The following is a 19,937-nucleotide window of genomic DNA, read 5'->3' on the forward strand; positions in this document are numbered from 1 at the left end:
ACTTTTCGAATTGCTAGTAAAAACCACATAAAAGCTACTATCAATGCGATTAAGAACAAAAACACCCAAACAAAGGAAATGTGCCCAAACTCTAGCTCTGGTCATTTACCGCCAATAGCCTTAGCCAAACCACCTGCAGCCTGCTTACCCAGCTCCTCCAACGTTCCAAAGCCCAAAAGCTGCAGCACACTAATATCAAAGCCAAACGTCTGTCTCCACCAGTTGCGCAGCTCGATGCCGACGAGCGAGTCGAGACCGAGTTGCTGCACGGGCATCGTGATGTCGAGCTCCTCATCATCGGGTCGCAGCAGCAATCGCATGAGCTGCTTTCCGATCTCAGTGCCAAAGTAGACCGCCGTCTCAGGCTTGGCGAGCGTCTCGGCGTCGTTCTTGGCCGCGGAGAGGAACGCCTTGAAGCCGTCGTTGCCACTGCCTCCCTTGCCCTCGTCACCGTCGCTGATGTTGTACCACACGCCCGTCCGGAGGTCTTTCTTCCAGAAGGTACGGTTTTCAGGGTGGGTGAACGACTTGTCGGAGCCGAAGCCCGTGGCAAATGTGTTCTTGTGGGCAAAGGCACTCTTCTTGGTGTTGATGTTGAGGGAGGGCACGGGGTATGACGCTGCTGCGCGGAAAGCCTCGATCATCTCGGACTCTGTGACGCCAGAGTAGCCGTTCTTGATGAGCCTCTGCAGCAGCTGCTGATCACGGGCGGCGTAGCCCATGTCGGCAACAGCACCAATATCGATGGAAGATGCTGGAAGTCCGTTGCTGTTGCGCCACAATGCAAAGGCGTCTAGGAAAGTGTTGGCGCCCGCATAGTTGGCCTGACCAGGCTGGCCGATGGCGCCAGACATGGATGACAAGAACACGAAGAAGTCGAGATTGATACCGGCTCCAACTGTAGCCTCGTGGAGGTACCAAGCACCCTTGACCTTTGGACTGGTGGCCTTGATCCACTGCTCCACCGTCATGTTGCGGAATGCCTCATCCTGGAGGAACATGGGTGAGTGAAGAATGCCCTTAAGGTTGGGCGATTGCTTAACGGCGCGGAAAACGTCTTCCCTGTTGCTGATGTCGCCCTTGACAAGAACAACTTCGCAGCCCATGCTCTCAAGTTCTTGGATGGTGTTAATGTCTTCAGGGCGTGTTCCAGGGTTTCGTGAGAAGCAGACGATGCGGCGGGCTCCATTCTCAACCAAGTGCCTGGCAATGACGGTGCCGATACCACCCAAACCTCCTGCGAGCAGGTATGAGGCTGTCTTGTCAACCGTGAACAAGTCATCAGCGACCTTGATCGTGCTGGCGTTAATCTTGAGCTCGCCATTTGTGTCCCTGAGCTGGAGAACAACCTGGCTTAGTTCCTCTTCCTCTTGCACGTGCTTGATGGCATCCTCGACGCCCGCAGCCTCATACACCACCCGAGAGTTGATTGGAGTAATGCTGCCCTCCTTCAAGTACTTGACCGTCGATTGGAGCAGTCTGCAAGGAAAGCATATTGTTAGTTCTAAGTCCGATGGCATAAAGGCGTCTCGGTGTATGCACTTACCCCTTGACAACAGCCGGTTTCTTGGCTACCAAAGCCTCCAAATTGACACCAGTGTAGCTTCTACCTCCCAAGAAGGCGTTCAGCTCCAGCTTACCCGCCCCAACAAGATCCGTAGTGCCAATCTCAATCATCTTTCCGAACTCAGCAACACACTTCCAGGTAGCGTGCAAAAGATCACCAGACAGCGAGTTCAGAGCAAGGTCAACACCCTCTCCACCCGTTGCTTCCAGAACACCCTGCAAGAAGCTGTCATCCAAAGACGAGAAGATATGACTCTTTGGAATATCAAAATTTTCAATGAGGTACTTGGCTTCCTCCTCAGTCTTAACAGTTGCATATACGTCTGCCTTTGACGCCTTCGCGAGTTGCAATGCAGCGCGGCCAACATTGCCAGTGGCGTTGTGGATGAGAACAGACTATTGGTCATGTTAGCTCAGAATCCTCACTTTCCTCCATTTCTTAGGCAAAGATGGAGGGGAAGTTTGCTTACCTGTCCAATTTGTAGGTTTCCGGTAGAGTGCAGAGCTGCAAGTGCCATTCCAAACGCAGCAGGAAGAGTTGCTGCTTCTTCGAACGAGATGCTATCAGGAATCTTCTCAAGCAGTTTCTCTGACACACGCAGATGTGAAGAGAAGCTACCAGAGCCAAGACCAATTACACGGTCGCCAACAGCGAAACCCTTGACGTCGGGTCCGATGGCAGAGATTCTACCAGCGGCGCTTCTGCCGAGACCTCCAGCAGGGTACGGGCTATTGCCCATGACTTCGGCAACATCCTAGAAACGAATCAGATTCTATCGACTGCATGAAGTGAGCGTGATAGAGGAAAAGTAAACGTACCTTGGGTGTAAGTTCAGAGTAAAAGACCTCGACATCGACCTGATCTCCAACCAGAGGCTGAGTTCGACGTGACACCCAACCTAGAGTGTTCAGACGACCAGGCCTCTCAGCCACCAGAGATACGCGCTCGTTAGTGGCACGGCTAGAGGTGCGCTCATCACCAAAGGTGAAGGGGTAGAAGCGAGGTACATTGATAGTGTCGTTGACAATCGCGTACTCGTAGTTGGGCCTGAAGAACTCATCTTCCTTCTGCTTCTGGAAGTGAGTGAAAGCATCAGCGACCAGATCTAGTGAAGCGCTCACATCATCAACCTCGCAGGTAGCAAAGTCGATGGTGTCTTCGTGGCGAATGGAGCGGATGGCACCAATCACAGTCGCATATCGCGGATCCGCAGACTGCATTTGAGATGGGCGGGTGATCCAGAAGAAGCCCCGGTCGCCAATATTGGCAATAAACCTTTGCAAAGCCTGGAAACGGTTCTGGTCAATGTTTTCGAAGAAGGGGCTTTCCTCGTCAAGGAGACTGATCACATATTGAGACTCTTGCGGCAACTCAGCCCCGAAACTACACTTGCTGACCTTGTAGCCTCGGCTCTGGAGCTTCCGACTGACAGCATCGACATTCTTTCCATCGTGCTTGTATGCTAGCACAGTGACATGCTTGTTCTCGGCTGGCTTGGTGTCTTCTTCCGGTCTCGCAATGATGACAGCGTGGGACTGGTATGGAGCTGGCGAGTCTAGCGCAATGGCTGGAGCAGCGAAGCCAGCGCGCTTCAGCTCGGCCTCCCAGCGCTCCGGAGAAACGTAGGGTTCGTCAGGTCGCCCATCGTTTTCGCCAATCCACCATTCGTCAAGGAAGCCAAGAATGCAGTTGACCCACTTCGTCTGGGTGTTGAGCTCTTGCAAGAGGAGGCGGCCTCCGGGTGCCAAAAGCTTACGGATGTTGGTCAGAGAATCGCACAAGCTTGGAGTAGCGTGGACACAGTTTGTCGCGACAATGAGATCATATTTGTCCTCCTCCTTAAAGCCCTGCTCGGCCAAGTCCTTGGAGATGTCCAGGGTGCGGAAGTCCATGTTATCAAAACGCTGGAACTGCTTCTTGAGTCCGGCGAGGGTGCTCGACTGAGAATCGGTCAAGGTGTATCTATAGTAGAGGGATCCGCCGTTGGGAAGACTCAGATCCTTGATGATAGACGAGGCCAGTTCTCCTGTGCTGCCACCAAGTTCCAAAATACGAAGACTAGGCCTTGCGTGAGCCAAGCTCTTGAGGAACGCCGACTTATCGGTAGTGTTGGCTGCATTATAGAGTTTTGTAAGAAGATCATCATGAGAGAGGACTTCGAAGATGTTCTTTTCACCGGTCACCAACTCGACGAAGTTCCCACCAACTTCCAAGATGCAGTCAGCAGCGGGAGCAAGCGGCGACCCCGCCAAGCTCTCTCCAATAGTGTGGGCTCTTTCAACAATTTGTTCCATACTGAGAGCTTGTGCTGGGTGGTTCTTATCCAGGGTTTGGTATTGACGGCGAACCCAGGTTGCAAACCGCTGGACCGTGGGGTTCTCCACTAGCTTGACATCGTCGATACATCTCTGGAAAAAGACGTAGCAGAGCTCAGTCAGCTCTTGAAACAAAGGCGCCCACGTTGCCCCATCGACTTTGGATGTGATGAGAGAAGCCACATCGACAAAGTCCACGTGAGGCTGCCAGCTTAGACGTCCGCTGATGGGAAGCTTATGAACAACATCCTTGTCACCCTGTTCGATAGGTGTGAATGCTGCCTTGGGCATGTCCATTACTGCCTTGCCGTCTGCAGTGACTTGGAAACGACCTCGAATTTCACCACTGCCAGGCTGAATATGCGTTGATGCTGATGCGAACATTCCTGCTTCTGGGTTGCTACGGAAGATGGTCACCTCCTCGATCAACGTAGGCATCGCGGCGCAGTTGTTTGCGTCAAGCTTGCCAGATCTGGCAGCGACAAGTCCCATTTGAAGGGCAGCATCGATGACTGTCGGATGAAGGTGGTACTTGTTCTCATCTCCATTCAAGTTCTTAGTAAGACTGCTCACAGCCCTGGTCTCGAGGGGGTGTGCGCTGATCTGGTCCAGACGCTGGAATGCTGGCCCGTATTGCATTCCAGACTTTGCGAGAGTGTTGAAGACCTTGAAGGTATCCAACTTCCGAGGAAGCGACTTGACCTCTTCAGCCTGCTTTGGCCCGGCAGATGGAACAGCCGACACTCGGCCGACACAGTGCTTCACCCATGAGTTACCATTGTAGGAGGCAATTGAGAATTCCCACCACTGACTATCTGCAGTGTCAGTCAGTCGTAGAGGGCGGAGATTCGTAACGATCTCAGTATCAACACCCTCCTGCAACATCAGGGCCTGGCTGAGCACCATATGGGAAAGGCTATAGGAGTCTTCGATACCACTCAGCTGTCGAATCGCCTCGCCTGCCATTGCAAAGTAGCCTGCGGCAGGGAAGACAACAGCACCCTGAACTTGGTGGTCTCGAAGCCAAGGAGCGTCTTCAATGTTAATGACGTTCCTCCAACTGGGCTCAAGGCTGGTGCTCTCCAACTGTTGACGTCCCAGGAGCGGGTGTCTGGGGAACTTAGGGAATCTCCACTCTTTGGACATGCGAGACTCGACCCAGAACTCGCCATCATAGTGCCAAGGGTAACGGGGAAGATCTGGAAGCGTCTCTCCGGCAGGGGCAATGGCCTCATAGTTGAGCGGGACGTTCAGCTCAAAGAGCTTGCCGACAGCGGTCAAGTACGATTGCACGCAATCTTCATTACGAGTCATCACCGAGAGGTATGACGGAGAAGCAGATGCCTTGGCGAAGATCTGTCGTGCTGGTCCGGCCAGAGCTCCATGTGGACCGACTTCAAGGAAGGCCGGGTTCTTGACATGCTTCAGCAAACCTGCCACAGCAGGGCTGAAGAGCACAGGCGATTCAAGGTTCTGCTGCCAATATTTGGCATCCAATTTGCGTTGCTCTGGCTCTCCCGTACCAGTAACACTAGAGAAGAAGGGCTTGGTGGCTTGCTTGCCTACGAGGTGCGGCTCAATCATGGCGTGGTATTCGGGTCCAATCTCACGCATGTGGTATGAGTGGTATGCCTTTTCTACCTTGAGAAGTCGAGCTGTGATGTCGGGGTGCGCTTCTTTGATACGGTTGACTGTGTCTTGTACCGCTTCGGCATCACCCGAGAGGGTGACGCTCTGAGGAGAGTTCTCGCACGCAACGACAACATGAGGTGCGTTCAAGTACGGTTCGACCGCATCCCAGCCAAGACCTACAGCTGCCATGGCACCCTTTCTCTTCTGAAGCTTGGCAGCCTGTCCACGTTGGTAGGCTCCAATGATGGCCTCCTTTGCGGTAAGCGCCCCAGCAGCGTACGCACCAGCGAGTTCACCGCTGCTGTGACCAACAACTGCAGCGGGCTCGACCCCGATGCTTGCCAAGAGATCAACCAGGCCAATCTGCACAGCAGTACATAGTGGCTGCGAGAGCTCTGCCTTTTGGACTTGCGAAATCTTGGCTGACTTCAAGAGCTCTTGCTCGATCGTCCACTCTGGAGGTTGGGAGATAGATTGAAGGTGCTTGTCCAGCGCCCTGATAGTCTTTTGGAAGACTGAATCATCGCGCAGGAGTAGCTCACGACCCATGCGGGGCCATTGCGCTCCCTGACCCGTAAAAACCATGACGAGGTTGACGGGCTGACCAGGAATCTTCCTACCCTGGGAAGCCGGAGTCTCGTTAGCACCCACGACCTTGAAGGCCCGATGAGCGAGGTGCTCACGCCTGTTGGCGAGAGTGTAGCTGAGGTCACTAATCTTTTCAGGCTCATCGGCGTGCTTCTGAACCCAATCTTCGTAGCGAGTGATAGTCGACTTCAATGAAGGAGCAGAACCTGCTGAGAACAGAAGCAGCTGGGCATCTTGCTCCACGTCCGCATCTCGGATCGTCCGCTTGGGAATATTGAAGCTCCTTGCTGAGTCGACAATGACGTGCGCATTCGATCCACCGAGACCGAAACTGTTTACACTGACACGCTCACAGCGATCCTCAGGGAAGGGTGTTGGTTCAACGGGAACAGTGAGTTTGGCCTCCTTGAAAGGAATCTTCGGGTTCGGAATAGTGAACTTGATGTTTGGTGGGATTGTGCGGTTCTCGAGGGACATGACAGCCTTGATCAACGAGACGAGACCAGAGGCACCCTCGGTGTGACCGACATTGGGCTTCACAGAGGTGATGTGAATGCCCTTGTCTCCGAACACCCTGGCAACTGCTCCGGTTTCGATAGGATCGCCGACACTTGTGCCAGTTCCATGGCATTCAAAGTATGCCGTCTTGGAGAAATCCTGAGAAATTATTGTTAGTCATGGTGTCTCAGTCACGTTTTTGGGATAGTTACTCACCGTAATACCAGCCTGTTTGTATGCCAGTCGAATCATAGCCTCGTGCGCATATCCATTGGGCTGCGTGATACCCTGCGTCTTACCATCCGAGTTTGCGACTGCTGCTCTGATGACGGCCCGGATTGGGTTTCCATCGCGAATAGCAGCATCTAGGGGCTTTATGAATACTGCAGTAAATGCTTCACCACGTGCATATCCGTCCGCATCAGCAGAGAAAGTCTTGCAAGAGCCGTTAGGGGACAGAATGCCCTTCTCAGTCATCTGCTGGGTCATGCCAGGTGCCATGATCAGATTGCTGCCAGCTACAATGGCACCCTCGCAAATTCCTCTTTGTATGGCTGCAAACGCCTCAGCAAGACCTGTCAGTGCAGATGAGCAAGCAGTGCGGATAGTCAGGCTATACAATGTCAGCCGCTCAGTACTTGCAAAATCGGAACGGTGGGGCAAACCTTGGTCCAGTTAATCCGAACTCATAAGAGATACGGTTCGCAAGCATCCAATCTTGGTAACCGTCAATCTTATTCGCACCGTGCCAGAGTGGGTCTCGGTTCATCATCTCTCCCCAGTCCTCGCACATGTTTCCGAAGTAACAACCAATCTTTTTACCCTAGAGTTGATGTTAGCAGGAGTGAATATATTTCTAGGAAGAATTCGAAAACACTTACTCTAAAGTTGGCTTCTCCAGCGTCCTCGAGTGCCTCCATAACCACTTCCAATAGGTGTCGTTGCTGAGGGTCGGAAAACTCGACATCAGAACGGCTCATGGAAAATCGGCTTGTATCCATGGCACCGAGCTTGACATCTTCGTCAAGGAAGTATCCATATTCGGTCGCTACAGTCGTAGGCCGCTTTGTGGTTTCGTGGTAGGCTGACACGTTGTAACGTGACATTGGAACTCGGACCCTGCCGTCCCCTTTGTTGACGAGGAACTCCCAGAACTCCTGAGGGGTGTGATTTCCTCCAGGGAGTCGGAGACCCATACCGCAGATCGCGATGGGGATGGTCTTCTTGTCGGCATCATCCACGTGCAAGCCATTGGTGCCGTTGGCATACGACCCACCATTGATACCATTCTCGTGCGAACCACCATTGACATAGCCGTTGGTACCGTTAGTACCGTTAGCATGAGCATTAGTACCATTAGTACCATTAGCGTGGCCATTGGTGTGAGAGACACCGTTGCCATTGGTGACGTTCGTTCCGTTTGTGATCGACATTTTTGCTGCTGGATAAAGATTCTTGTCGGAAAGTTGTCACGAGATTCCCTGCGGGTGACTTCTGGGGAGAGATTGTTTGCTGAAGAAGCGTGGTGATGATCGCGAGTTGCCTTGCTTCCACTTTGAGGGACATTGCATTCTAATTATCCTCCTACAACTCTTCAACATCTTCGGGCTATGAAGCCATGAAAGCAACATCGGTTATCGGAGTGAAGGCCAACGGAACTGAGCAGGCAGCATCCATTCTCCCCGGTTGCTGGATCTCGGATTCTAGGCCTCATAGGAGAGCCTGTCGGCCTTGGTAGCAAACATCATTGGCACTCCGAATCACGCTTCAGGCACCACAATCGGTGCGTACGCAGCCGGGCTTGTAGTCGACCCTGGAAGAAACGTCAGGAGTTGCACCCCGAAGAGGCTCATTTCCTGCCACCCCCGGTCGAACGGAACGAGCTGCAACATGCGCTTGGCTGACGGTGGTAGGGATTGAGGCTGAGCACAAACCCACTCCGATGCATCACGCCAAGATCCCGTATGTCACGTGACTGGCTTGGCTCATGTGAAGAATATCCGCTACTCTAGAAAGTTCTTACTTTCAAAAAATAAGCCTTTTCCTGCGTTAACCTCCTACCAGGATATCGGAGTTTCCGTTGCAGTCAGATATGGCGCTCAGATGAGATTCTGCTGATTTCTACGTGATGTGACACAAAACGTGTTCATGTGTCGCAAGGCCGACACTTTACTGAGATTTTGCGGCTCTCGGACACGGTAGAAGATTTCGGCATCCAGCATGTTTCGAACTCATTTGGTGCCCGAGAGGGATCGACCCGGATCCAGGGTCTCAGGCACACTTTTCGCGTACGCCATGGGCCGCGAGGTCTATAGGAACTTTCCGTGAATTTTGCGCAGCAAGGCCGTGAAACGGACGGAGACATCTCTTTCCTTAAACAGCAAATACTTTTCAATTAATCTGGACACACAGCAATATATAAACATGAATGTACATCCACAATAACACTCAATGATCACCACACAGAATCCTGCCACTCTTTGCGAAGAACTTGGCTACTTCCACATCAAGGATATCATTCACCAGATCCTTCTTCAACTTCGACAGCTCACTAATCTACTCCCTCGCCACCATGGTAGCCAAGACCGCTGAGGGCACGAAAGATCTCGGGGCCCAATGGAGAGAAGAATGGGCTGCTGCGCAGAAAGTCAAGGCACCGAGCATGAAAAACAGCTCGGTGTTCTACCGTAACATCGAGGAGGAGCTTGACATCAACCGGAAGCAGGGTCTATCGTTCCCAATACATCTCCCTAGTCACACCGTTGATTTCTCCACTTGCGATGTGCTCGGGATGAACCACACTGGCGCACTGAGGGAAGAATTCCTCAAGGAACTTGACGCCAACCCCAACTTCTACATGGGTGCAGGTGGTTCGCGACTGTTGGACGGAACTACGACGTACCAAGATAACTTCGAGAAGGAGTTGGCAGAGCTCATGGGTGTTGAGTCGGCGCTGGTAGTTCACTCTGGATACACCGCCAACCAGGCTATCTTCTCGACTGTCCCGAGATCTGGCGACGTGATTGTCTACGACGAGTTGATGCACGCTACGGCTCTTTCCGGTATGAAAATCGCTTTGGCATTGGACCAAAGGCCCTTCCGCCACAATGACGTGGACCACTTTATCGAAGTCATGGAGGGCGTCAAAGAATCAAACCCTCTGGTCAAATCTGGCAAGCGTTGTGTCATTGTCGGTGTCGAGAGCTACTACAGTATGGATGGTGATATCTGCCCCCTGAAGGAGCTCATCGAAGCCGCCAAGGATATTTTCCCTCATGGAAACGCCCAATTCATTGTAGACGAGGCCCACAGTTTCGGTGTTTGCGGCCCTGAAGGAACTGGCTTTGTTCGAGAACAAGGTCTCACCGATGAAGTTGCCGTCACCATGGTCACGTTCACCAAAGCCCTGGGCGGATGTGGCGGTAAGTATACTCAAGATCCCAACTCAGTGAGTGATACTAACATCTCTCCAAGCGGCTATCCTGTCCAACAATACGATTCGCTCGCTCCTCACCACTCAGGCTAAGATGTTCATTTGCTCCGTTGCACCTCCGTTCACTCTAGTAGCGTCATGCCGTGCCGGAATTCGACTCATGCGATCCCAGAAGTTCCAAGAGGTAAAGTGCACACCGCAATCATCGTCTCATACTTTTTCGACTAACTTCCTTCAGGCTCGCGAGTATCTTCACGATCTCACTGTATTCTACTTGGACACACTGACCTCGCACCCCATTTACAAGAAGGCCAAGAAGAAGGGTATGGTTGACATGCCAGTTCATGAGGATGGTCTCTGGCATGAAGTACCAATCACCCACATCGTGCCTCTCTGGGTTCGTCGTCCCAAGGCTGCGCTTTACCTTGCCTTCCACCTCACCAGAGACGGATTCAACGGGTGCAACATTATGTTCCCCATTGTTCCCAAGGGCGAGGACCGAGTGCGCTTGTTCCTTCACGCACACAACACCAAGGACGAAGTAAAGGCGTTGATCGATTCTATCACCACCTGGATCCAGGAAATGATGGACATCGAAGCCAGTGGCGATAAGAACAAGCTCCCGAGCGCAGCACGTCTTGCATTTGATCTCCTCGAAAAGGACAAGGAGGCTACCGAAAACGACAAGGAAGCTGCTGAAACCAACAAGAAGGCTATCGAAAACGACACCAATGGTGCTCCTGAGAGCATGAAGCCGATGAGCAAGGATAACAGTGGTACGAAGAACCTTATGAACGGTATCAGTTCCTTCAAGAACAGTCAGTTGGTTAATGGGTTGAAATTCGGAGAGCTACCTACGCGCATGTTTTAGAATGGGTGTTTTTGTTAGATAGTCTAGATCTAGCTTACTGCAGTTTTGATATTTAACAATTTGACTTTCTTCTCCAACTATTTCGTATGCACTTCTGATTCCATCTCTGTGACTTCTTGCTTGATGGGATCAACTTGAACATACTAAGACATTCGACTTCCTGCATGAGATATTTCGTAGAGCATGAGGTTTAATACATGAATGAATTTCTTCACGGAAGGTTTGCTCAAGCCAGCATTCTGGGGCTGTCAAATCCTGTCTAGATCGACCTATGCGTAATGATACTTTCAGATTTCCAATCCAGACAAAGTAGTGCAAATGGGCGAATCCTCTTCGAATCTCGTTCCTTTCTCTGATCAAAGATAAAATGCACTGAGAACACTTCACATCTCTAAATAGGGAAAGCTTGTCCTCCGCTTGTTATTCTCGCCCTCCCTTACGTTTATTCCATTCTGATGCCGACTGGCCTTTGTTTGATTTCATCTCGCATAACTATTGCAATTTTAAGGAAACTCTCTATCTCCACCTTACTTCAGATAGCGAAAGCAAGACCTGATAAGGATCCATCCCAACATATGCTCATCATCGCTTGACGTATTATGGCTTTAGAAGTAAGAGGGGAAATGGTATATAGACACGGAAATACTGTTCTAAGACTATACTTAAGCGGCGACCGAAACTACAAGCGCGGAACATGTGACCACCAAAGGCTCACAAAGTCTTCCGTTATTTTCATCACAGCTCTAATGTCAGCTTCAAGCGGGGCGATCCACAGATTCTCGGAACGGACATTTCTGACCTATAAACGCAATGTGAGACTACCATTGCGGACATATCAAAGCCAAAATATGAAAGGCAAAATATTAAAAGCATATTTGATATCGCTTGGAGTCAACCCATTTGTCGAAGATAACGTAGAGATGCGATAAATTTATGAAAAAATCTATATAGTCATATGTATGAAAGTATGCTGTTCCCATCACTTGAAGAAGTCTCCACCTGGGTGGCGGGAGCTTCAAGGTTCGTCGTACCAGCGCAACAGTACACAGCTTGGATCCCCCATATATTCTAACTCATCAATCTTACCATCTACTTTGCGATAGCAATGCCGTCCAATCCCATGAAACTCCCTCTCTTCCACACACTGACTCTTGTCTGGGCCACAAAAGAGAGCATTTTCCATCTTACCAACACGTCTCATGGAAACATCTTTCTTACTTCTTAGGAGTCCACTTCTCTCCATCGATCCATCGATCCAAGACCAGCCCAGCACTACCAGGGTTACGATAACCAGCCTCAACCTGCTTCTCGTAACTGATCTGACGAAGTCTCTCAGTTTCTCTAGGAGTCATTCGCAAATACAACTCCACGCCAATCATGTGAAGAAACAGGCAAATCCACAGCTAAATCACAACCCGTCAGTCTTCTGATAGTCATCTCACACATCGCAAATATCCAGGATCAAACTTACCATCGTACTAAACGGCAACACAGCACTCGCACCAACCTGCTCCAAATGATTCGGATCCTCCCTTGCCGCAACCGCAACCATCTTCCAGCGATTCAGCGATCCATCCGGCAAAATACAGTCTGGATACGTATCCTTGGGGAACTCCATTCCCAAGTTCATATAGAGAAAGTTAATCTCATCGCACATCCAGACAGACCAGTAATTCCCAATCTTCGTAATGATATCCTTCGCCGCAAAATTGATGACACGCGCCGTAATCGTAACAGCCATGTAAAACATCGTCCGCAACATCCACGCGCGATGCTGCTCAATCTGCTTCCGACGGATATTCCACCAACCCATGAAAATTCCAATGGTGGTGAGAATCCCCATGAGTGTCTCCACCGCATGGCTGTTAATCCTATTTCCGCCCTGCTTGTGCCGGATAACGACGAACGCAGCAGCGTTGCTGATCAAGCACAGCAGCAAGACGACGTACCCATTGAGGCGGTGGAACAAGATCCATTTGTGGCGGATGATGGGGGTGAATTGGAAGGTCATGAGGATGCCGGCGGGGAGGATGGCGGCAAGGTGGATGAGCATGCCGTAGCGGTAGGAGCCGCTGCGGAAGTAGTACCAGTAGCCGGGGACAAGGGCGAAGTTGCGCTTGAAGTAGCCGTCGTAGTCGAGGTCGCCCAGGCGCGAGAGGGAGAAGCCGAGCATACCGCCTGCGAAGATTACCCCTAGATGACATTGTTGGTTTTTGTCGTCTAGACTCGAGGGTGAGGTTCAGAAGGTGAAACTTACATAGTGGGAAGTTGTATCCTTTGCTGAATCCGAAGAAGCGATATACCTTTCGATATGCAACCAGATATTTGTTGGTAGGTTCTTTGTTCTCGGATGCGGAGCTGGTCTCGCTGGGGTTCTGGGTGTCTTCTTCTTTGGTCATGGCGACGGGATGGGGGAGTGAAGGGGCTCGAGGGTGGTGTACAAAACTTGGTATTGGCAATGAAACAAACAGGTGTTCGAGTGTAGGACTCTGTTACGTTCAAAGTGAAACAAAATATTTTAAGCATCGCCCGAGCTCATATACAACGACCACATGGCCATAGCACGAGAAACTTTCCGCTCCAGTACCCATAGCCACCGTGAACCGTGTCTGCGTGACACTGCAGCCGCCGATTTCCGACGCTCAGTTAGTAATGTTCAAAGTGTCAGTCCACCGGAGACTTGGGGGTCATTCGAGCCAAGGTTTTGGTCGTGCGGAGATGGAAGCTTGAGCAGTCGGAGATGGTGGTGGCAGCAATGGGAGGCCATGGTCCACGGGATCCGACTGCTCTGCCCGAATACCTCCGCCCCGATATGGGTGCGTGCATTAATGTATTTGAAACTTAAAACTTTCTAGAGTCAGGCAGTTGCATATTTCGCATGTCGTCGTGCTCCGATCGCTGCTGCATTGCCCGCTGCCGCTCTGTATGCATCCCAAGAAATGCCAAGACCCCGATGGTGGTCGGTGTAACATGGGACCAAGCTTTTCTATTGGGATATATTCACCAAGTTCGTGGTCCTCCACTGTCTTGGTTTTATATTAGCAATCCATGAAGACTATCGGTGCCGCTGAGATTTATTGTTGGGAAGAGTGCAGAATATAAGGCTGCCGTTGAGCGGCCATTACTTTTCGCCCCTGAACCGTTCAACGAAAATACTGTGTGAGGATTACATACTTCGTGTTGTATGCAAGTCAAAAGCATGGGATTTATCCTTAGCTATAGACGTCTTGGATAGCATACCTCATTTGGACGTCGAAGGCATTAAATATTTAAGTTTTAACATCCTGTAGAATGGATAGAAGGCCTTACATGAGACACTTGGCGAGAAGGCCCATTTGTATTATCATTTTATGTCGGTATATTTCCTGGATTTTATTTTTCCTTGTACTGAGTTGTATTATCTAGAGTGATGTAGACAAACTAGGTAGGTTTAGGATATGCAGCAGTCAAACAGGAGAATTCTATGGAAGCATCCTTAACACTAGACTTCTATAAACCCTACCTCGGCAACAGGAGATTGATATTAAAGTTCTTCATTAACAAAGATAGTAAACAACTATCTCGGCGTTTTACGGTCAATGCGCATCGAATCAAAAGTGCTGAATTTGCATTGTTTTAGTTAATATTAGCACCCGGTAGAGTTCGTCACATGTGACATCGATACGCGTTGGATTAGATAGTGTCTAGTTTGGATCTGAACCATCTCCATTTGTTTACATACTCCTAACTATGTTTTCTCTCTCATGTCCCTAATGTACCGTATGCCGTAAGTGGCAATTATTATCGAATCGAAATGCTGTGAAAACGCCATACAAAACGCTGTGCTGACTCGTGAAAAACACCAAGCGATCGTTACAGTAAGGAGAAGGAAATTCAAACTATGACTGTCCACTCACCAACCTCCTCGAATCCATTTCCATATGAACCCAGCCATCAAAACCTAATTGCGAATGCATCATTTTAAGTTGTCTCAGGCCATGGCTGCGACTTGGCCACCGCCCACTTTGCGGAACTAAAGATGTGTCAGCAATTTGTGGTCTATTCAATATGAATGAAGTGTACTTACACCAAGGAATGGTGAGAGAAGAGCGGTGAGACCACTGGCAATAATGGTCATGATGTAAACGTTGCTCATGACGTCGGTAATGACGTTCGCAAGTCGGAATTGCACATCTGGGGAGAAGCTCTTCCACTCTGCGCTGCTCGAGCCGGCAAGAATGACACGCGGGTTACCAGTAAAGTCGGATGGCAGGTACGGAACGATGGCCTCGCGGCCCACATTCTGGAATACGTTGCCGCAGAGAGCGGGGAAGAGAGTAATTCCAATACACTGCATGAGGCTGATGACACCAATGGCGTTGAAAACTTCCTTGGGCTCGACAACGTCTGAGATACAACCAAAGGCGGCGATCAAGTAGCAACCTCCGCCAATACCCAGCACAACGCTGTATCCGTAGATTGCTGAGACGCTTGTGCCAACTTCGACCGTGTACATGAGTGCACCTCCAATAACGGCTAGAAGCGAGCCGACAAGGAACCAAGGCATGTAGTAACCCCATTTCGACATGAAGAAACCGTTCATAATGGCCGTGAAGGAGACCATGAAGACGAAAGGAAGGAGTTTGACAGCAGCGTTCACGGGAGACTCGCCTTTGGCAAACTGGAAAAAGAGCGGGATGTAGTAGATGGGGATGTACACAGCAGCGGCAGCAGCGAAAGTGGCGAACTGCAGAATTCCCAGCTTAAAGTTTCGGAGTAGGTGGCTAGGGTAGAGTCGGTTTTCCACATCGATGAAGGGATGGAACCTGTGGGTAAGGTAGAAGCCGATTGCGAGAACGCCAACAAAAACCCAGAGGATGATCATGCTGTAAGAGTCCCATTCGAAAAGGGTTCCACCATATGTGACAGCCATGAAGAAGGAGACGCACCAGCCGGTCCATACGACTAGTCCAAGCCAGTCAACATGGTCCAGCCTCTGCTTGGCAGACTTGCCCTTTGCGAAGTCGATGGAAGGCAAGATGAAGACTAGGACAGGTCCAGCCAGTGCGAAGATCAAGAGGTTAATGTAGAAACCCCATCGCCATCCAAGGCTACTTTCGGCAAATCCTCCGCCGACCTTTGTACATATAAAGTCAGTCATGCGCATGCGATAATAACATGGAAAGTGGAAAATTACTTACGATTGGGCCCAGGGCAGTTCCGATTCCCCAAGTTGGCGAGATGAGAGAAATGTAAAGAGGGCGCTCTTTGGGCGTAGTGACAACGCTGAAGAAAGTCAAGGAGCCGACGTAGATGCCGCAACCGCCAATACCAGCAATCATGCGCCCAACAATGAGAGAGTTCATGGTTGGCGAAGCCGCAGAAATTGCACTGCCGACCTCGAAGCAGACGACGTAACCAAAATATAGCCATTTAATGTCGAAAGCTCCATACATCTTAGACTGAATGAGGGCGAATGCAGTGGCTGGAAGGGCGTAGGCCGTGGCAAGCCATGGATACTTTTCAAACTCCCCTAGAGATTCAATGACATTGGGCTGTATGTCTGCCACGACGGTGGTGTCGAGAGCGAAGAGGAAGACGCAGGAGAGAACGGCTAAGACGGTCATGACCCACTTGATGCCATGGATCTTACGCTCGTACTCTGGTCCTTCGTCCCCTGTTGGCTCGGTCGTCTCTGGTGGCTTCTCGTCGAGGACTGGGCTCTGAGAGCGCCTTAGTTGTGTGTCGTTCATTTGAGAGCCGTTGTCAAGCGAACGTTTTGGAGACGGCGATGTATCGGGGGTGGAGGAAGAAGCGTATTTTTCCGATGATGCTGACATGGTGAAAGTAAGTTGTTTGTCTTTCACTTGTCTAAGTGTAGTCTCTTGGCAGACGGGGTATCAGGGGCAGCTACTTCCCGCCGCTACAAAAACAGCCTTGTATGTGAAGTGGCTTGAGGTGCTTGCTATTTGGGTATTTGTCCCGTATGAGGGGCGGAGTATCGGCAAGGTACACAGTTGGCAGGAGTGGAAGAGGGTTGATGACACGAGGTAAAATGGAGTTTTGGAATGTTGGAATTAAAGTTTGATACTGTAGCTGGGAAGGGAATGAATGGCTTTTGTATGTTGTGTGTGAAACGAACAGGCACGACCCAGTTGATGCTTGTGAAATAACATGATTGAGGTAACACAACGATTACGTGCCAAGATATGCAACTGGGTGACCATTGCCAGAAACAAAGGGGGATTGCCTCGAAAACAGTATACATAAAAGGATGAAAAGCAATCAAGAAATGTCAGCCAACAGCGTGAGCACAACTGCCTTGCCTAGAAGTTTCCAGCTCAGGAACGGGTGCGGCACAGACTTGGAAATTAGACAGCCAAGAGAACTCCAGCACGATCCCGATCGTGAATTGCTAGATGATATGCATCGATGCATTTCTCGAATGGGGGTTCGACAGTATTCATTATTCAGCAACGTCCGACAGTCAGATGCTACAAGACGACACCCCTGTCACGCTAATGCAGCTGGCTGACCTTCTCGCTTGAAGACATCACGTGACTGTCTGGCCACTCGGCAGGTATCTGATTGGCTCTACTGTCTACCCTCTAGCAGGTCAGAGCCTCTACATTTCCAATCTCCTGACACGCTAATCATGCAGCTGGCTGACCATCTATACCCAAACGACGTCATTTTACTACCCTTCTCCTAAAGTGCAAGGCCCCGCTCGCGATCCATGAAAGTGCTGTAGGAAACGGCATCTTGGCGTTTTCGCTTCACATGCGGCCCCGAGCAAAGCCAGCCTCATCGGCCCCCGAGCGCGCTGCATCTCTCTTCGGTCTGTTTTTCATCTCCGCCTTCAGGAAACATCGTCGCTTTGCACCGAGAAGTGGATGATACTTGCTTCAAGAGAACTGCGATAGAGTCTAGGATGTTGAGATGACTTGTATTTAACGCGCACAGCTATACCAACGTCTTCATGACAATAGATAATCAAAATCATCGCACACTTTCGAACTTCCTATCGTTAAGAATCATCTCATAGGATTTTCTCATCTATTCCCTTTGTCTAAGGCATCTCCGGATCCGCTTCCCTAATCATACAAAATGTCAACCTCACTGGCAGCCTCCTCTTTGCTCTCCGTCAAGAAGTGGGTTGTGGTTGGTGAGTGGTAGAAGAGCCAAACATGACTGAAGAATCCTCCTGACTGATATACGTAACTAGTAACTGGTGGAGGTACTGGAATTGGATTGAGTACGGCCACCTCACGCAAAGCGCTGCTACCCTATCGGCGAGGCTTCACCTGCACAGCGCAGCGCCCTCCCATGAATCGGAATCATTTGCCTACTAACTTATGTGACAAGTGTACGCAAAAGCCTTGGCCGCCAATGGAGCCAAAATTTACATCACCGGAAGACGTCAAGAAGTCCTGGAAAAAAGTGCCAGCATCCACGGATCTGCAGACGAGGTTAGCGCTGCTGGGGGTCAAATTGTTCCCCTTGTCATGGATGTAACCAACAAGGATAGCATCAAGCATGCTGTGCAACACGTCGAAGAAGCTCATGGCTATCTTAATCTGTAAGATTTCATTTCACTTGTTGGATGCATAATCATAGGAGTCGTTCAGCTACTCAATGGTTTACTTCTGCTAGCAATTAGCTGATCGTAACAATAGGCTCGTGAACAATGCTGGTGTTTGGACTACAAAGCCTGAGGCAGGGCCTGAAGATGGACCCGAGAAATTCGGTAGCTCCATGTTCGACCAGTCTATTGATCTCTGGCAACAAGGTATGTTATCGCAATAATTCCAGTATGGCTAAACATGAGCTGGGCAATACTGAACGTCTAAACTCAGCCTTCCTCGTCAATGCCACCTCTATCTACTTTGTAACAGCAGCTTTTCTACCCCTACTAGCCAAGTCCATCTCCAGCCCCACCAAAAAGATGGGAAGTGTAATCAACACCACCTCCAACAGTGGTCAACTTAGAATGTGAGTTTCACCCTGCAACCCTCCATTGGCAAGATGTATGCTCACGATACCAAGGTCCGAGGCCTCCCAACTAGCCTACAACGTACGTTCCTACTCAACACCCACTTTCTCCACCCTTCTTCACCACTGACCCCACACCACAGGTCAGCAAAGCCGCATCCGTCCACATGACCCGCCAACTAGCCTTTGATTTCAGCCACGAAAATATCAAGATCCGCGTCAACGGCATCGCACCAGGTACATCCACTCACCCTGCCCCATCCTTAAACCCTCCCTCCCAGACCTTCATATACATCTTGGGTAAAAATAAACAAATATCTAACAAACATGTATAAGGCTGGTTCCCCTCCGAAATGACCACCGGCGCCTCCGACGACAAAAACGAGAGCACAGCCCAGGACGACTCGGCGTTCCAGCAAGAAATGCGGAATGTTGGTGCGCGCGTGCCTCCTGGTCGCATGGGCAAAGCGGAGGATTTGGCTAGTGTATGCTTTACTCCCATCCAAATATGCTTGTATAGAGGTTGCTGACGGAATTTTGCGAACAGGGCCTTCTCACGCTCGCTACTAATGATTATATCTGGGGCATGAATCTTGTTGTTGATGGGGGTATTTTACAGAGTGTTGCTGGCAATATTTAGCATGTTTAATGTATGGCATGGTATTTGAAAGGATTTTTCTTTAGGAATGGGGGAGTAAATAGGTAGTTTGGGAGGTAATGCGATGGCTCCTAATTTTGCTGAATTCTTCAGTCCGACTTTATTGGTATAATGTTATAAGGAGATCAAATATGAGATGCGTGTCATGCGAGTTCGCTTAGGATATCCCTTCATGAGTCTCGAATGAAATATCTCAAGAACTCTTTTCACAAATTCTGCGACAATTGTTGTTGTTCATGACGACAATGATTTTACCAGTTTGTATCATTCCCACATTGTCATCATTCAAAGTGTGAGATATGTGGGGCGGGCACGTCACGTGAGGATATTCGGGGTAAATGTCATCGGGCTTTATTATGTGGGGAACTATAACTACATACAACGATGTCGTGCATTTCGCACGA

At 50.1% G+C, this 19,937-nt stretch overlaps 5 protein-coding genes across 5 annotated transcripts; 2 read left to right on the plus strand and 3 right to left on the minus strand.

The window, feature by feature from the left end:
• Positions 1-101: 101 nt before the first annotated feature.
• Positions 102-8,033, minus strand: COCVIDRAFT_101441 (hypothetical protein; the record flags this gene model as incomplete). The annotated part of the gene is made up of 7 exons (XM_014700288.1): positions 102-1,479; positions 1,547-1,962; positions 2,037-2,321; positions 2,386-6,747; positions 6,796-7,213; positions 7,266-7,423; positions 7,482-8,033. The coding sequence occupies 7 exons, from the start codon at positions 8,031-8,033 to the stop codon at positions 102-104; spliced, it is 7,569 nt and encodes a 2,522-aa protein (XP_014555774.1).
• Positions 8,034-9,172: 1,139 nt separating this feature from the next.
• Positions 9,173-10,960, plus strand: COCVIDRAFT_27352 (hypothetical protein; the record flags this gene model as incomplete). Its single annotated transcript, XM_014700289.1, has 4 exons — positions 9,173-10,022; positions 10,075-10,217; positions 10,272-10,851; positions 10,905-10,960. 4 exons carry the CDS (start codon positions 9,173-9,175, stop codon positions 10,958-10,960), a joined length of 1,629 nt encoding a protein of 542 aa, XP_014555775.1.
• Positions 10,961-12,118: 1,158 nt separating this feature from the next.
• Positions 12,119-13,077, minus strand: COCVIDRAFT_101443 (hypothetical protein; the record flags this gene model as incomplete). Its single annotated transcript, XM_014700290.1, has 2 exons — positions 12,119-12,307; positions 12,376-13,077. 2 exons carry the CDS (start codon positions 13,075-13,077, stop codon positions 12,119-12,121), a joined length of 891 nt encoding a protein of 296 aa, XP_014555776.1.
• A 1,797-nt stretch (positions 13,078-14,874) lies between these two features.
• Positions 14,875-16,636, minus strand: COCVIDRAFT_101461 (hypothetical protein; the record flags this gene model as incomplete). The annotated part of the gene is made up of 3 exons (XM_014700291.1): positions 14,875-14,916; positions 14,971-16,020; positions 16,085-16,636. The coding sequence occupies 3 exons, from the start codon at positions 16,634-16,636 to the stop codon at positions 14,875-14,877; spliced, it is 1,644 nt and encodes a 547-aa protein (XP_014555777.1).
• Positions 16,637-17,990: 1,354 nt separating this feature from the next.
• Positions 17,991-19,515, plus strand: COCVIDRAFT_101575 (hypothetical protein; the record flags this gene model as incomplete). The annotated part of the gene is made up of 9 exons (XM_014700292.1): positions 17,991-18,048; positions 18,109-18,138; positions 18,249-18,462; positions 18,560-18,672; positions 18,740-18,875; positions 18,930-18,957; positions 19,019-19,112; positions 19,212-19,360; positions 19,423-19,515. The coding sequence occupies 9 exons, from the start codon at positions 17,991-17,993 to the stop codon at positions 19,513-19,515; spliced, it is 915 nt and encodes a 304-aa protein (XP_014555778.1).
• Positions 19,516-19,937: the final 422 nt, after the last annotated feature.

The sequence above is a fragment of the Bipolaris victoriae genome (genome assembly GCF_000527765.1).
Source record: "Bipolaris victoriae FI3 unplaced genomic scaffold scaffold_51, whole genome shotgun sequence".
Classification (NCBI taxonomy): Eukaryota; Fungi; Ascomycota; class Dothideomycetes; order Pleosporales; family Pleosporaceae; genus Bipolaris; species Bipolaris victoriae.